Source organism: Podarcis filfolensis, assembly GCF_964270895.1.
Source record: "Podarcis filfolensis genome assembly, chromosome: 13".
NCBI classification, from domain to species: Eukaryota; Metazoa; Chordata; class Lepidosauria; order Squamata; family Lacertidae; genus Podarcis; species Podarcis filfolensis.
In genome coordinates this window covers 27,433,001-27,450,553 of record NC_139615.1, presented here as the reverse complement: position 1 = coordinate 27,450,553, position 17,553 = coordinate 27,433,001, and the positions used below count along the sequence as shown (strand labels likewise).

The 17,553-nt window shown below is 45.8% G+C and overlaps 2 protein-coding genes across 2 annotated transcripts; one reads left to right on the top strand and one right to left on the bottom strand.

Annotated features, from left to right (window-relative positions):
• Positions 1-2,226: 2,226 nt before the first annotated feature.
• PNMT (phenylethanolamine N-methyltransferase) lies at positions 2,227-9,937 on the bottom strand. The gene is made up of 3 exons (XM_083583551.1): positions 9,325-9,937; positions 5,505-5,715; positions 2,227-4,551 (listed from the first exon to the last, which is right to left on the bottom strand). Exons 1-3 carry the CDS (start codon positions 9,482-9,484, stop codon positions 4,122-4,124), a joined length of 801 nt encoding a protein of 266 aa, XP_083439677.1. The 5' UTR covers positions 9,485-9,937; the 3' UTR covers positions 2,227-4,121.
• Positions 9,938-13,178: 3,241 nt separating this feature from the next.
• TCAP (titin-cap) lies at positions 13,179-16,670 on the top strand. The gene is made up of 2 exons (XM_083583684.1): positions 13,179-13,513; positions 15,180-16,670. Exons 1-2 carry the CDS (start codon positions 13,365-13,367, stop codon positions 15,562-15,564), a joined length of 534 nt encoding a protein of 177 aa, XP_083439810.1. The 5' UTR covers positions 13,179-13,364; the 3' UTR covers positions 15,565-16,670.
• The last annotated feature ends 883 nt before the right edge of the window (positions 16,671-17,553 follow it).

The following is a 17,553-nucleotide window of genomic DNA, read 5'->3' as shown; positions in this document are numbered from 1 at the left end:
CAGGCGGCCATCCAACCTCTGCTTAAAAACCGGCAAAGTAAGGGGAGTTCAGAGACGCAGGTGGCGCTGTGGTCTAAAGCAGTGAACCTAGGGCTTGCCGATCAGAAGGTCGGTGGTTTGAATCCCCACAACGGGGTGAGCTCCCGTTGTTCGGTCCCAGCTCCTGCCCACCTAGCAGTTTGAAAGCACGTCAAAGTGCAAGTAGATAAATAGGTACTACTCCGGCGGGAAGGTAAACGGTGTTTCTTTGCGCTGCTCTGGTTCGCCAGAAGCGGCTTAGTCATGCTGGCCACATGACCAGGAAGCTGTCTGCAGACATACACCAGCTCCCTCGGTCTATAGAGCAAGATGAGCGCCGCAACCCCAGAGTCGTCCATGACGGGACCTAACAGTCAGGGGTACCTTTACCTGTACCTTTAAGGGGAGTTCACCACCTCTCGTGGGAATCTGTTCAGTGTCGAACACCTCTTACTGTCATGTTTTTAATATTCTGTTGGGAGCTGCCCAGAGTGGCTGGGGAAACCTAGCCAGATGGTCAGGGTATTAATAAGTTGTTGTTGTTGTTTATTGCCACCACTTGAGAGCACCACTTGTTAGGCAAGGGAAGCTGGCTGAGCTAGAAGAATCAACCAAGCCAAGGTTGGAAGCCAGATCTTCTGCAAGTCACTAAAAGCAGGAGGGGGGGGGGCAGCCTGCCTTCTGCCCTCTTCACCACCCAGGTGCCAGTTGTTTCAGGCTCTGGTGCCTGCTGACCAGCTGTATTTGTGCCATGCTGGATTTTTATATAGTATCTACCTTCTGGCTAGATGTGTGTGCTGGATTAATAATAATCCTCCTGCTGCCATGAAAAGGGCACATCTTCCCCTTTGAAAGCCCAGGCCGCTTTCAAAGAACTGTACATTCTGCCCGTCCTTTTGGCAGGGAGCTCGGAAACGGGTGGGTGAAGGTGACCTGCTGGAGCTCGTCATCAAAGGCCACCTCTGCGCTTCTGCTGAAGGCCAGAGAGCATTCAAGGGCTGCTTTGCACCCTCCCATTAGGAAAAGTGCCCATGCTAGTGGATCCTGGGTGGAGGGCCTGTAGCTCAGTGGCAGGACAGAGCACATGCTGTTGCCAGGAAATAGAAAGAGACAAATTGTCATTTCCCCAAAAAGCATTTTTTTGGGGGGTGGGTGAAAATAGGGGCAGAAGTCCCCCGCAAAAGTGGGTTAAATTGGTTATGTATGTTACCACCGCAACCAGAATTCTGTACGCGCAGAAATGGAAAGAATAAGAAGTTCCAACAAAAGAGGAGTGGATTTTAAAACTATTGGACTATATGGAGATGGTGAAACTGGTGGCAAAAAACAAGAGGCCCAAAAGACGAAATGTTTGCGGAAGAGCGGAGACCATTATTATATTATTACCTGAGAAAACATTATAGTTCAATGAAATTGCAGGCAGGACTGGAAAATATAAGCCAAGGAGTGGGAATGATAAAAGAATGTAACGTGGGACATACGCTATAGAAATAATTTATTATATTTAAGGCAGTAGATAAAAGGATTTGAACAGAAATATCATGGGGGTAAGGGTGGGAAGTCAAAATGCTAAGGGAACATTGTGTGGAAACTGAATTGAATTTGTTAAATTGTGTGGAAAATGAATTAAAATTTATGAGGGAATAAAGGAAATAACAAGAGCCCTCGTGGAGCAGGCCAAAGGCCCGTCCAGCCTAGCACCCTATTCTCACAGGGGCCAACCAGGTACCTGAGGGAAACCAGCAAGCGGGACATGAACAGAAGACCTCTCCCCAGTTTCCAGCCACTGGTCTACAGAATCATTACTGCCTAGGGTTAGCAGTCCATGATGGCTGGTGATTTGCAGGGGTGCCAAATTGAATAAAATATTGGGGGTGCCCAGGTAAGCCCCACCCCACATAATTGATCACATGATGCAGCACATGCACACCATTTGAATGTCAATGTCCATCAACTTTGGGAAGGGGGGGCTGACCCCCTCAAATATTTTATTGAGCGGGAGCCAAAGGGACCTCGGCCCCTAAGAATTGGAAGCCCCTATGGTGACTCCTTTTGCCAGTCTGGACATATTATCCTGGGCTAAATGGACTTGATATTGAGATGCATAAGTCTGGACTTCATAGGAGGCTCCCTCCTATGTTTCTACCTCTGTGCCCGAAAGCTCGCCCATGTTCTTGGCGAGCAGAGATACACTTTGCAAACGGAATATTTTTGTTGTTGTTAAGGATGCATTTTATTAATTGTGTTTGTTTAAACAATTTATATGCCGCTTAGCTACAGCCATCTCAAGGATACAGTGCAATGAGTAAAAACGAGTTAAGACTATGAAGTCAAAATTCAATTACCATGCCTGCTGGAATTTTAAAAAATGTCTGGCCTCCATTGGAAGCGGGTGCCTTTGCCTGAGGCACAGAACCTTTTTGGTTTCCTGGCCCTGTCACTTTCCCCTGGAACATTCATGGAGCATTTGCACTCATCTGCACATGTGTGACAGCTGCCTCAAATGTTCATATTATCGCTTATTCCGCATTCTGTTTTCTAATTGGATTGGTGGGGGGGATGCATCAGACAGCAGTGTTTCTGAGGAAAACCACTGGCTTGATCTCGAATGTGGCTAGCGTTGTGTGAAAGCTAAAAACCTAGCAGTGGGAGCGCACTGGTATGTGGTATTGTGAACATCCCCTTAACCTGGACTGTGCCACAGAGGGAAGGGTTTTTGAAACAACAACATCCCAATCTGATATCCGCCCACCAGCAGCTGCTATTTAAATAAGAAACCGAAACACGTCTGGTGAAGCACTTAATTTTGTCCTCGGATGCCTCCGTTGTTGTTTTTTTAAATCTCTGGACTGCCACGCCTAATTCAGACTCTAGCGACATGTTCTCCTCAGCAAGAGGAGATTTCCCTCTTAGATTTCTGCCTTTGTGTCACAAACAGGTATGGTAATAAACCAGTGTCTGGGTTGTACTGGGCGAGCGGAGGGCTCATATTACAAAATACTGCTCCATTACAAAACATTGCACCCGGAAAACCAACATGTTAGGATTTCCTGACTACAACCCTTGTCCCTGACAAATATGTGCAGGGATTTATTTACTTTTGTGCTTCTACCCAATACTTAAGGTTCCCTCAAGCCTTCTGGTACCTCCCTCTTGTGTATGAGTGGTACTTTTTACCCACACAAGCAAAAAGACCTCCTGCCTGAACATTGGCAGGAAAGGGAATAATAATGGCCGCAAAGCTTACCTGAAATATAGGTTTTGCCTGTACCATACTACTTTTCTCCTGTAATGAGCAGGGAATACAGGGGACTGGCGGCTCTGTTCTGGGTTGCACTTTCTGAAGCCCAAGAGGCTTGGTCAGTGCCTCACACAGGAAGACGGGAGCCTACCACAGGCCATGCCTCAGAATCTTCTGCAACGTGCTAGGATACCTTGGCAGAAGAGTCAATATGGAAAGTAAAAAAGGTCAACATTTGGGAAACCTCCATCCTGCTTCATGTCCTAAGGAACGTGTACCAAGGAAACGTACCTCCAGATTTATTTCATAACAAAATTTATATACCACTTAATCCTGGTAAAACCTCTAAGTAGTTTACAAGAAACGTCAAGCGCTTTGCAATAAATGGGGGGGGGGGACACTTGATATTGCAAACGGGTCATTCAGATGTCACGAAAGGGCTGTCAGCAACAGGATTTTTGTTTAGATTTCAGCACTAGATTTTCCACAGAAATAGGAAATCTGGATTAAAGGTGAGGGGGGAAAAACAACAGGCTGACATTTTGATCTGTGTGAACAATGCAAGAGAACATTTTAAGCATCTGGCTTCCTCCCAAAGAATTCAGCAAACTGTAGTTTGTTAAGGGTGCTGGGAACTCTAGGTCTGTGAGGGATAAACTACAGTTCGGGGGGAAAGCCATATGCTTTAAACATGTTAAATGTATGGTGTGGAAGTGAACACACACATATTTGCACTCACAGAACAGAGGATCAGCTATCATCACAGGAGCAGCAATACAGAAAAGAACAGGAGCAGCATGCAATAAGCTGGGTTTTAGGGCGCAAGGGCCTTGTGTGTGTGTTTCTGCTAGGCGAGCTAGGATCAGGCTGTCTTCTGCGCATGGATGAAGAAGATCCCTTGCACGTCATCCACACCAATCTTCAGGCTCGGCGGCATGACGTAGGAGCGGAAGTTGCGGGTGCGATAGCCGCTCTTGGCGAAGGATTCCTTGACATCTGCCTCGCTGACGGGCACGACTGACAGCTTGGCTTCTCCAGCCAGATAGAAGGACTCGTCCAAAGCCCCGATCATGAGGAAGTGGCCACCAGGCTTGAGAAGCGTTGTGACGTTCCGCAGGGCCCGGTCGAAACTCGGTCGGTCAGGGCTCACAGCTTCCAGGCAGAAAGCAGAGACCAAAGCATCGGCTGGTTGGCTGAGAGAGGAACCTAGAGGTTTGGCCTGGTGGACATCGATGGGAAGGATCCTTCTGAGTTTCTTCTTCAGCTTTTGCTCTTTTTCCTTCCACGGTTCCCTAAATAAATAATCATTTGTTATTTATATGCTGCCCATCTGACTAGGTTGCCCCAGCCACTCCGGGAGGCTTTCAAAACAAATCATAAAACCACAGTAAAACATCACACATTAAAAACTCCAGATGTCTTCTAAAAGTCAGATAGTTGTTTCTGAATCTAAAAAGGAGCAAAGTCAGAAGGAAGAAAATATGAGAAATCTAAAGAAGGAGAAAGAAAGAGAAAAGGAATAGAAGGGGGGGGACTGAAGAAAGATAAAATAAAAGGACTTCCAGCTCTCTGCAGCTACATATGATATTTATTCTTTAAGATCCAACCATTCTATCCTCTATAAACCAGCATTTTTTCAATCTTCAAATCCAGATATTACAAGGTCATTTTCTCTTTCACACAAAAAGTCCATAAGAAATTTCCAATCCTCAACAAATGTTGGTAATGATTTCTCTCTAATTAAACATGTTAGCCGTCTCAGCCAAGTCCAATAATTTTATCAGCCATTCTTCTATAGTGGGTAAGGCTGTGCTTTTCTTTGTGCGTATAGCAGTCTTTGTGCGTATAGCAGTCTTGCCGCAGTAATCATATATTGTAGGTGTTTTACCTCAGTATATTATAAAAAAGGTGCTTTGTAATGGGTATACTTAGATGGCCATAGGTTTCCCATCCCTCTGCTAAGCTCTTTGTCACCTGCACTGCACAGCCAGTACCTCTATATCTACTTGCACTTCATGCTTTCGAACTGCTAGGTTGGCAGGAGCTGGGACTGAGCAACGGGAGCTCACCCCGTCGCAGGGATTTGAACCGCCGACCTTCTGATCGGCAAGCCCAATTGGCTCAGTGGTTTAGACCACAGCGCCAGCAGCCAGGTAAGGCATGGTAGATCACAGGTAACCATGATTGCATCCCCAGGCTTATTCCTTGGGAACCCATGCCTCTCTCTCCAGCATTTATTTCTTACCCATTGCCTTCAATCTTACAGGTATACTGGATGTAAGGGGACCAGTCAAAGCAGCTGGAGTCTTCACCGAGCACCCAGTTCTGTATCTCAGCCCGATTTACTTCCAGGTAGTCTGTGGCCACTATCTCCTCAAAGTAGTCGCAAGCACTGAGGAGCTGATAAATGGTGGGGCCTGTGCCAATATCAATAAGGGTGCGGCCGCAGATTTCCCCTGCAAGGAGTGAGAATAAAGAACTAAGGTGCAATCATATCTGGCGATAAACAATTACTGTATTTTTCGCTCTATAAGACGCACCAGACCACAAGACGCACCTAGTTTTTGGAGGAGGAAAACAAGAAAAAAAATATTCTGAATTTCAGAAGCCAGAACAGCAAGAGGGATCACTGCACAGTGAAAGCAGCAATCCCTCTTGCTGTTCTGGCTTCTGGGATAGCTGCGCAGCCTGCATTCGCTCCATAAGACGCACACACATTTCCCCTTACTTTTTAGGAGGGAAAAAGTGAGTCTTATAGAGCAAAAAATACGGTACATAAAATACTGGAAACCTCTTAGAAAATAAATAAATCTGTATTCATAATGAGGGTGGAGGGGGAGTGCAAGTCTTTCCCAAATACAATCATAAAAGAGGATTCAATACCCTGGCCCCTAATTTTCTGTCCAGAAATGACCTTCTCATAAGGTGAAGGGTGGAAGTCAAATGGCTAAAGTCGTATCTTGAGGAGAAACCTAGAATCCAGGCTACTCGGTTCCCTTTTCTGTTTGTGTGGGGAAATGTAATGGAGATGCCTGCTGCAAATGCTCCCCTTCTCCCACTCCCCGACCCCAAAAGATTTGATCCCATGGAGGCGCAGCTCACTGGAAGATTTCCCACCGAAATTATATTGAGAGGCAAGCAGGATCCAGTACTTGTGATACAGTAGTTGAGGAGATACAGGAAAAACAGCACCTGCCAAAATTGCCGCTTCTAATAAAATATCACAGGCACAAGAGGCTTGTATTCTATTGCATTTGGTCACCTTATCGCTGATTGGCAAAATGCCCAAGGGAAAGTCAGATAGAAGCTCCCAGCCAATCAAGGCCTGGAGGAATGAGGCGCAGCTTGAAAGATGGTCCTGTTTTCTGGATCTTTCCAAGCCAGCCGAGTTGTAAGAATCTGCACACGAATTGCATTTTAAGTCTTCCACATAGCCGGAAGAGCGGTTCCATATTGTGATGTCTCGCAAGCCACCTACCAAACTAGCATCCCTTTCACTCCACATCGCAACACGCTGTCTGGCAAGAGAAGCCTAGGCATCTGGGTCCTCCTTCACACCTTGTAGAAGTGACTCAGTCGCCTCCAGGATCCCCCTACCCATAAGGATCCTCCCCTCTCATTGGTCAATTGCCCTTCTCACACTCATGATCTCACTGATTAAGCTAGATAAAATGTCTTTCTTTCTTTCTTTCTTTCTTTCTTTCTTTCTTTCTTTCTTTCTTTCTGTTTATACATTTCACTAATTTTACATTCATTTTGATATTTCAAAACTTGGCTTCCTTCCCCCTCTGTCTGCAGTTCCTTAAATTAGTTTTTAATATCTTCTGCATATCCAAATTAACTTAATTTGCTCATTTATTCATCTTCTTTAAATATATACTCTTATAAAACTGCAGGTTATTACAATAATCCTGCCCATGTTTTTATCCGTTTATAATTTATCTGTAAATAGTCAATAAACCATTTCCATTCATATATATATATATATATATATATATATATATATATATATAATGTCATCTTGATTTCGTATTCTTCCGGTAAGTTTCCCCGTTTCTGCATATTCCACAAGTTTTTGCATCCATTCTTCCTTTACTGGGACTTCTGCTTTTTTCCATTTTGGGGCAAGTAACATACTTGCCGCTGTAGTAGCATACTTGAATTAAGTTTCAATACATTTTAGGTAGTTCTGTCCCTACAATTCCTAAAAGAAAAGTTTCTGGTTTTGTTTTTTGTTTTTACAAAGGTTATTTTAAACATCATTTTCATTATATTATGTATCATTTCCCAGTAAGCTTTAACCTTACTACAAGGCCACCACATATGATAAAAAGAACCTTCTAAGCTGGATAAAATGTGGCAGTGTGGTTTCCTACTTTGGCTGTGTACATTCATTTAAGAACACACACACACACACACACCTTTCCGCCAAAAGGCTCCTGGGAACTCTACTCACAGAAGTACACTTTTTGTGCCACCCCCCAAACTAAGTAATTGACACAGCAAATTGGAGCCACTAGTTAATGCCCGCCCCCAATCATCCAACTGTGTCCAATTAGCACTTAACTTTGGCATCAGTTGTGGGTTTTATTTGGAGGGGGGACCTGAAATTTCAGGGCCACATGTTAATGGAGCTCTTGCAAAGTCCCATGGCAGGAACCTACCACAGTAGATCACAGCAGGAATCTACCACAGTCTATCAAAGCAGCCTGCTTTGTGAGATGGCTCAGCTGCTCTGCAAACTTTGCAAGAGAACTCAGTTAATTTGCAAGTCGCCACCTTTCCTAAACTTAAGCGCCAAGCAGCGCAGAGCAAAGATCTTATAGGCAGACCCCACCCCGGCAGCTCAGTTTACCTCCTGCTTCTTGACTCCTGTTTCGTTTATTTGCCAGCAGATGAAAAGGTAAAGAGGTTATGATTTACAAACCGTACGGACTAGCAGATTGCAACTAATATATCAGTCTGTAAGATTGCCAGAGTTTCAGGATTGTATTCAACGAAGATCTACTTGGAGAAGAGCTGCTCAAATTCATGAACCTGGATTAGTCATGTCCCTTAACTCTGACTAAGACTAGCATTGGCTACAATCCTCAGTATTTGGTGCAGAGTTTCAGGGCTCTAGAAACAGGCACAGCTCAGAAATCCAATTAAGAAATTGATTTAAGAGAAGTATTTTTTTTTAAGGGAGAAATTGTAATCACTATCAATATGAAAATAAAACGCCAGACCAGAAAGCTGGCCTGTCTAGTCCTATGCTAAGCAAGCTAATGGAGCAAAGACTTACACCTGCGATCACTTCTGCGGTTGATAGCCTCTGGTGATGGTTAAAAAAATGAGTGACTTGGGCTGCATGCACACCATCTAAAGAGCATTTAAAGAATCCTAAGGATGCTGGAACTCAAAATGGCACTAAACTAGCACTAAACTTTGGCATTGGTTTCAGGGGAAAGCAAAATTTTGGGGCCACACATTAATGGAGCTTCTTACAAGGCCAAAATCTCACCCAATCTAAGTCAGTTGCCTGGGTTCAGCTAACTATTTAATGTTAATTAATTAATTAATTAATTAATGTTAGAAAGACGCTGAGGTCCTGGAAGGTCATAGTTCAGGTTTTGCAAAGCATTTTACTCCCCACCCTCCAAGTTTACAAAGGAGCTCTCTTTTTTTTTTTGCAATGCACTTTTTTCAAATTTAGACAGCTCCGCATTTGGGAAGCTTACTTCTGATGGATGGTGACGTTGTCAAGGAAAAGGTAAAAATGACCCAGAGGCATGGCCTGCCCAAGACATATTGGCACCTGAGGCCGAACCACTAAATGGTGCCTGCCTCCCAGCCAGGGAAGAAGGAGGGGAATGAAGATCTACATCAGGAACAAGGGAAGAATAAAGGTTTGCGTTGGGATCTGCTCCCCCTGTGAATCCTGCCGCTTGAGGCGGGCGTCTCACCTTGCCTCATGGGTGGGCCGGCCCTGTCAAGAGGCAAGGCAGAAGATTTTCAAACGAGACAAAGGGAGATCACCTTTGAAACCCAGGTTTGCTAAGGAAAACAATTACAGGTCTACCTACCCGTGGCAAAGGCATCTGCCAGGCAGCGAAGTTTCCAGGGCACTGCAAACTCTTCGCTCGTGAAGTTGGCACGGGGTGGCATGTAGTTGTTTTGCAGGTAGGCCCGAGGGTTGAACTTCTGGTAGCTTTCGGCCACAGCCGCGATACCATTGGCGCTCATGGCTGGGGAAATGCTTGGCTGTGTCCGGCTCACGCAACCGGCTCTGGGTGAGTGGCTTTATAGCCCAGGCTGACCGAATGCAATTAGTCCCGAGTACTTTGGGCTGATACCATCAGGATCAGCCTGCGGGGCCTGTCTCAATTGGGGCCATTTCTCTCGCACACTCTTCCGCTCGCCGTGGAGTAATTGAGAAGACCTTTCCAAGAGCTTGATGGAGGTCCTGGCAATGCTGGGGGCGAGGGAACGGATTGCTTTATCTCGCACTGGATAGTCGTTTAATAACTCTATTGAAAGGACACTTTATTGAAGCTGTTCATCCAGTATAACCAAATTACTGTCAGGAACTAGGATGGGCTGGGAGGGGGGGTCTATGTCATTTGTCAGGGAAGAGCCCTGCTGGCAGAAGGTTAGACAGCTCCCCCTTCCATGCAAGAGGCAGGGGGGCCTGCGAATCACCCCACTCCTCCTACAACAGAGGAGACTGTCTAGTGGCTTTTACTATTAAGCCCTCTTCTCAGAGAACTCTGAGATTTGTAACTCCGTGAAGGCAATAGAGTTCTCCTAGCAACTCTCAGCGCCCTTAACAAACTCCAGCTCCCAGAATTTTGGGGGAGAAGCCATGACTGTTTACAGTGGCACATAGTGCTTTCAATGTATGGTGTGAATGTGGTTCTTTTTGCTTTTCACATTGGTACCCCATCTTTTCCCCCAAGGAGCCTGGGATGGCATACACAGACCCTATTTTCCAAGGACAGTCCTGGATTGATAGAAGCCGCCCCCTTTTCTGATTTGATCCCGGAATGCCTCGCTTTTCCTTAGGACGTCCCTATTTTCATCAGAGAAATGTTGGAGGGTATGGAGTTATCTGACTCCTGAGCCGTCTGATGGCAATCCTGTATAGAGGAGGGCTTTTTTTAAAAAAAAAAGTTTAATGTTTTATTATGTTTTTGTATATGTTGGAAGCTGCCCAGAGTGGCTGGGGCAACGCAGTCAGATGTTGTTGTTGTTGTTTAGTCGTTTAGTCGTGTCCGACTCTTTGTGAGCCCATGGGCCAGAGCACGCCAGGCACTCCTATCTTCCACTGCCTCCCACAGTTTGGTCAAACTCATGCTGGTAGCTTCAAGAACACTGTCCAACCATCTCGTCCTCTGTCGTCCCCTTCTCCTTGTGCCCTCCATCTTTCCCAGCATCAGGGTCTTTTCCAGGGAGTCTTCTCTTCTCATGAGGTGGCCAAAGTATTGGAGCCTCAGCTTCACGATCTGTCCTTCCAGTGGGCACTCAGGGCTGATTTCCTGAAGAATGGATACGTTTGATCTTCTTGCAGTCCATGGGACTCTCAAGAGTCTCCTCCAGCACCATAATTCAAAAGCAGTCAGATGGGTGGGGTTTAAATAGTAAAATTATTGTTATTGTTGTTGTTATGGAATAGGGCGCCCCTGTTTTCATGAGAGAAATGTTGGAGGGTATGCATGCCTATGCTTCTAACCGTTTGTCCTCACAATGACCCTGTGTGGCAGGCTAGGTTGTGAGAGGATGACTTGGCCTCAAGTGACCTTCGTACCAGGATTTGAGCCCAGTCCTCTTGCCTGGTCAAGGCCTGACACACCACTCACTGGTTTTCCTTCTCTCTTTGCCACCCTCTGCCTTCCTTCCAACCAATACCTCCCGCAATCTCTTGCACACACAGAGAGACATGTGCATCAAGAGTCCTGCTCTCTCTGCCCACAACACTCCTTACTGAGTGACTTTTTTGCCCAGTCGGCTTGTCACGTTGCCCCCTGTCCCCACCTCACCCTGTAGGAGGAGACAGCTCAATCCACTCAGGACATTTTCTCCCCGTTATGCCAAAGTTTTGACATTCTGTCTCTGGGGCTGATCGAAAGTGCCTTTGAACCTGGCACTGTGTCTGTGCGAGAGAGAAGAAGGGAAGGAGGGAGGGCTGTTGGTCCTCCTGAAACCAGAGTGGGGTAGTGAGGGGAGGGGGAATGAGTGGGTGGAAAGATCTTTCTTTCCCAATGACTTCATCCCCCAGACGCGTCGTTACTCAGCTGTGCTGGCTCAGTGCAAACCTCTCCAGCCAGTGAATCCCGTAACCCTTCATCCATCCATCACCAAATGCCTTTCTGAATCGCATCCCCTTGCTCGTAACTTCTCTTCATCAGAGGCAGGACACGTAAGTTCGTTTCATTCTCCAGAAAGTTCCAGAAATTCTGCTGAGATTTCATGTCAGCATAGTGACATTGTAGGGACCTATGAGATCATATACAGGGTCATGTACATTACAGAAATTAGTATCCCTGCAGCACATGAGATCATAACGGTAAGCGTTCTCCTTATCAACATGGATGAGGCCACATGTCACTGCAGTCTTCTTCCGCCAACCAAGTGTTTTCTCAAAAAACCATCCCATCTGAGATGAAGAGTGATCAAGAGAAAGCAGGGAGCTTAAACATTTGCATTTTCCGTAGTAATCAACTAGATTTCACATGAAATGCTCAGTCTCCTTCGAAATCACTACTTACCCTTGAAGTTAAACACATTCCCATTTTACAGATGATACAAGGGAAGTAAAATCCACTGCTGATCAAAGATTAGAATCCAGATCTTAGACTCTCCAAGTGTATCTATTTTCCAGGGACAGTCCTGGATTTACAGAATCTATCCCAGTTTCTGATTTGATCCTGGAATGTCCCGCTTTTCCTTAGGGCGTTCATATTTTCATCAGAGAAATGTTGGAGGGTATGCCATACACGCTCCTCTTGCCACTGAGGAATTGCGAACTTCCCACTGCATTAGACATTGGTGACTTGGTTCTATTGACAAGTGACCCATAAGTTGTGAAATACTAGACATCGACTTCTATTCAACAGTGTCATGCTGCATAAACTACTGCATATACCGCTGTGTGCTGACTGTCAAATACTGCCATGGCTTCAATATTTGGAGGAGCCAGAGACGGCCACCAGCTTTAAAAGAGGATTAGACAAATTCATGGAGGAGAGGGCTATCGAAAGCTGTCGCTATGACCTGCCTCCACAGTTAAGAGGCAGTAATGCTTCTATTTATTTATTTATTATTTATTTATTTATTTGTTATTTATTTATTTATTATTATTATTATTATTATTATTATTATTATTATTATTATCATTTATTTATTATCATTTATTTATTATCATTTATTTATTTATTATTTATTTTTATTTATTTATTTATTATTGTTTATTCATTTCTATTTAGCAGTCATAAGAACATAAGGAGAACTTGCAGGATCAGGCCAAAGGCCCATCTAGACCAGCATCCTGTTCTCACAGTGACAGACCCGTTGTTGAAAACTGCAAAGGGAGAGTGCCTCATATGTTTGTGGGGCTAAGCCTCAGCAACTGAAAGAGATATTTCTCTTGGCAACGACCCGATATCCCTCTTGAGAATCAAAAGAAGCCCTTGTGTCTTGGCTTCCAGTGGGCCCAGAATGGAAGCACCAAATTAAATGGCAACAAACATTATTTCTACAGCTTCTCTCCAGCTCCCATCTCAGAATGGTGCATGTTTTGATCTTCCATGCTAAATTAATGAAACGACCCATCAACAGCCACAAGCTGCTGCCAGGAAATGACAGGGTTAAAAATGTATTAAAAATATTGTCACGTCACACATTTGGTTTCCAGTAGCAAACGCACCCAGGGGGAAGGGAGGGGAGGTGTCCGGTATCAGAATGCTCCACCGGTGACTTTGCAAGACCGATATAGCTCTGAATGCCAACCCCTCTGGAATCGGCATTCAGGAAACCTATATAAATCACCCGCAGCAGGGACAATAGACTAGACCGAAGGGAGACTCCGAGAACGCATCCTAGTTCGAGCAGAAGCCCAGACGCAACAATGCACGGAAAGAGCGTGGTCCTTCGCAGCTCAGGGAACCTGGCCGCAGCAGAGCTGAGCTGCCAGGTATCCGAAAGAGACACATCCCGGAAGGAGTCCTTCAGTGCGGAATGGAAGGACCTCTCACTCACCGCTAGGCCTGAGGAAGGGTGAGTGTTGGGCTTGGGTCTGGTGGGGACGATAGGCTTGGTCTAAACTGTTATAATCCAGCCAGGCGGCTTTGTATTTGTTACAGAAGTCTACTGGCTGGGTCCTCCCAAGGAAGCCTAGATAAAGCCAAGTATTGGGAGAGGTTAAACATGCATTGCTCTTGGGATCCCTGCCAGCTCTATGGTTCTATGATACAGTCAAGTCTTGGAGGTGCCAGACATGTCAAAGAGGAAGGGCAGGGGGAGACAGCTCAGGCCCCATCAGTGTATAAAGTTAGGGGGGGGGTTTGCCCCAGTGTGCATCACATTGGACATCTCATTACCCATTCACTCAGCTTTTAGACATCCTTTCAGAGCTAATTTCCAGGCGCTGTTTGCTTTCTCCCCCGCTCTGAATAATTTGGTGCCCTCAGCAAATGCGGCCACTGCATCGCTCACCTCTGACAATGAAAGCAGAGTGTCTGCTTTTAGCAGTTGTGGTGGTTTGGTTTTGAGTGCTACATCTGCCCTCCAGTTAATCTGTCCCTTTCCTTTCTAACCCTTTGCAAGGATATCACACTTGTATGAGTATGAAATCAGGGGAGAAAGTATTTCTCCCGGTATGAAGCAGTCTAATCGTATTTGCCAGGCTAGGGCTGGGATGGTAAGGTGTGTGGGGTTTTAAGGCTGGGAGAGGGGGCTTTGGGGTGCATAGAATAACAGAAGGAGGTGTTGCTCAGTGCGGGATCTGTAACACCGGATGCAGCTAGGGCATCACTGTTAGATGGCTGCCTAGTCTCTGCTTGTCAACCTTATCAGCAAAGAAGAGCATAGGAACCTAGGAAGCTGCGTTAAACTGAATAAAAACCATTGGGCCATCTAGTTTAGCACTGTATGCAGGGACTGGCAGTGGCTTTCCAGGGATTCGGACAGAGGTCTCTCACAGCCCCACCTGAAGATGCTGCAGGCATGTCCAAAATCCGTTTGCGGGCCCTAATTTGGCCTGCCAGTCATTTTAATCCTTCCCCTGTGGAAGTTTATTTCTTGGGGTAAAATCCCCAAAAAAGCTCAAGAACTTCAATCCTAAAAAAAGGTCAACAACTCTGGTTGGCCCTCACACATGCTCACTTCACCAAATCTGGCCCTCTTTGAAAAAAGTTTGTTGGGATTTCCTCATTCTTCCATCCTTGTGTTATCAAGACTCTTGCCGCTGATGAGCTATGCAGAGTTGGCTAAACTGACATACAAACTGAGGGACAAGGACAACTGTGACTTTAAGGAAGAATGGGAACTTTTTACAAATTATCTAAAAAGACAACAAAATGAACTGGACTCCTTGGCAGGTTTTGAATAAACATACACAAATTTATTGGTTGAGAACATGATAGATAGATAAGGTAAGGATATGTATAATTTTATAACATGCAGAGAATAATATGTGCAGAGAAATCAGAGAGAGGAGCTGAGGTAAGTCCTTGGTGGGAGGGGGGAGGGAGGGGGGAGGGAGGGAGGGAAAAAGGAAAAAATAACGTATGTGATTATATGGTTTGATAATTTGTTATGTTGAAATTGCTTAATAAAAAGTTTTTTTTAAAAGGAAAAAAAAGAAAAAAAGTTTGGGCACCCCTGCCTGAAACTGAGCTGTGGGGTGAATCTATGATTGATTCTCCACTCCTTCTCTCCGCAGCTGGTCTCGGTTTGAAGTGGACAAACAGCGCAGAGAAACCTACCGCCAGCAACAGGAAGCCCGGGTCATAGTGCAGAGGTCTCCATGGGGCATCCTTCGCTTGGGTCTGCTGGGCGAACCTCTGACCTCCTACCACCTGCCCTACCAGAGGCCTTTGCCCTTGCCCATCTTCACACCAGCCAAGCTAAGCGCCAGGGAGCTCACCCCGACCCCCTCAGAGTCTGTGGAGTCCTTGCCGGCGACTGGCGTGTGTCTCGACAAGAAATCTGTGGCCGAGATCACCAAGGAGCTGCCCCTGGTCATCCAGCCCACCTGCCCCGACTTCAAGAAAGGCTTGCCCCGCTCCTTGTCCCGTTCCATGTCTCAGGATGCCCAGAGAGGCTGAGCGTACGGGACCCTTCCCCAACGCAAGGACTTTCCTTCGGGAACTGGCTTGGAGGCCTTGGGGGTGGTGGCCCCCCACATCTGTTGCTGCATGAGGACAATCCGAAGGGGCCCAGGCACATAGAAAAGGTTTGGTAGGATTGAAGCCACCTTGATGACTCCAACGGAGAACTCTTGGGGGTGGGGCAAGGACTAGGACTAGGACTATCTCTGTGTGTAAATGTATATATTAGATGTACAGCACCGTGCACTTCTGCCACCAGTGCTTTCCTTTCTGCACCGTGCATTGCGGTGGTGTTTATTTTATTTTATTTTATTTTTAAAAAAGGACTACCTCCCCAGGGAGAGTTAGGGAGAGCCCCTGAATTAAAGGAGAGAGAAAAAGAAAACGAGAATGTCATGCACAAAGCAGCTCATGGAGGTTCAGGGCCCTCTTCCCTATGGTTTCACATAGTTGGGTGAAACATATTTGTAGATAGATGGTGATGGGAGCCCTGCTTCGTGAGCTTAGCAGGAGAGAGCGAGGGCTCCTTGCAGAAAGAAGAGGAAGGTTGAAGGGTTAGTGGCAAGTGAGAGAGTATGGATGACATTGGCGATGCTCCTGGTTCTGTTTCAGCTGATGTGGCCTGCACAGGTGTTTGGGGAGGAATCTGAATGTTGTACTTGAAGAGTAGGGAGAGGTTAATGGAACTAAACAACTTCTGAGGTGGCGTTCTCTCACCCTCCTCCCCAGATAGACCTGACTTGGGGTACGGGGACTCAGTAAAAATTTCCCAGTGCATTTATAATGAGGAACATCTGCATCTTGGGATGTTGAAGATGAGCCAAAGTTGAATTAAGGGGCTAATAGAGAAGGAAAGGAAGAGGGTTTAACCTGGACAAAAGAGGTTCAAGAAACAGATTTGGTTTTACACCTGACTCCTCCCCATAGGGTATGATAAACTATAGACAAATCATTAAGAATTGTAGAGAAATCCACTGTGAATACCTCCCCATGTCCTGTACTTCTTGTCCTTTGCTTTACTTTTGAAGAAATAGTGGAATGCTGTATGGTGATTTATTGTATTCTTATAAGATAAATAAAAATGAGGGGGATGACAGAAAAAACGTCTCCTTAATTTCAAAGACCTCCTTAATTTCAAAGACCTTGCGTTTTTGTCGGGCTGCCCGGCAAAGTTGCTCATCTCTCTTTTTCATGCTCAAGGGATGTGCGCCCTTAAGAGTGACGCAGAAGTCCAACGGGTGCAAAGGAAAGGAAGCTGGTGTCCCAGCTATGAAGAAACCCAAGTCGGCCACTGATTCTGTGCCACCTCACAAGCCGACATCAGTCTCTCAGGTCACTTCATGCTGCAACACACCTTAGGAAGCAAAGCAAAGCAAACCTTACCTTGCTGCTTTCAGAAACACAACATTGAATTGGGTGCCATAGTTTGGTTCAGCCTAGCCTGCGTTGGTCAAGGAGCATGCAGCTGTTCATGTGACTTCCATTGGGGAAAGAGGGAAAGTAACATGGTTTATTTACCCTTACAAATGAACATTTCTGGAACTTTGCGGTGGAAGGAGGAGCCCACAGGGGCAAGAACTGCAGTAGGGAAACAGTGGGAAGGGGCAGGGTTAAGCTGCTTCTGTGTCTCCATTTGGGATCTCTCCCTCCTGGAGCTGCTACTACACCTGTATGAATGCAACATCCTCCTTACTTACCAGAGGTAAAACACCCTCAAAACAAGCACCCTTCCATCACAGCCAGCCCCACACCAGGATGTGTGAATGGAAGTCCCTCTTCAAACACACATACACACAGGTACTGCACAGGTGCATGGACCTCCCCAATTATTATGGGCTGTATTCAACTAACAGCGTAGTATAGCCCCATGGGTATACGCTGAGTAAAAGTTAGTTAAACACAACCCACGGAGACACACACACACACACACACACACACACACACACACACAAGTGATTGGAAGATGTCCTTTTAAGTCACAACATA

What these genes read in the sequence shown, in the direction of transcription:
- PNMT (XM_083583551.1), bottom strand. Translation starts at nt 9,484, where the DNA reads ATGAGCGCCAATGGTATCGCGGCTGTGGCCGAAAGCTACCAGAAGTTC. An exon ending in GGCAGATGCCTTTGCCACGG is followed by an intron (nt 5,716 to 9,324) that starts GTAGGTAGACCT and finishes CACTCCTTGCAG; the next exon opens with GGGAAATCTGCGGCCGCACC. An exon ending in TGTAAGATTGAAGGCAATGG is followed by an intron (nt 4,552 to 5,504) that starts GTAAGAAATAAA and finishes TTATTTATTTAG; the next exon opens with GGAACCGTGGAAGGAAAAAG.
- TCAP (XM_083583684.1), top strand. Translation starts at nt 13,365, where the DNA reads ATGCACGGAAAGAGCGTGGTCCTTCGCAGCTCAGGGAACCTGGCCGCA. An exon ending in ACCGCTAGGCCTGAGGAAGG is followed by an intron (nt 13,514 to 15,179) that starts GTGAGTGTTGGG and finishes TTCTCTCCGCAG; the next exon opens with CTGGTCTCGGTTTGAAGTGG.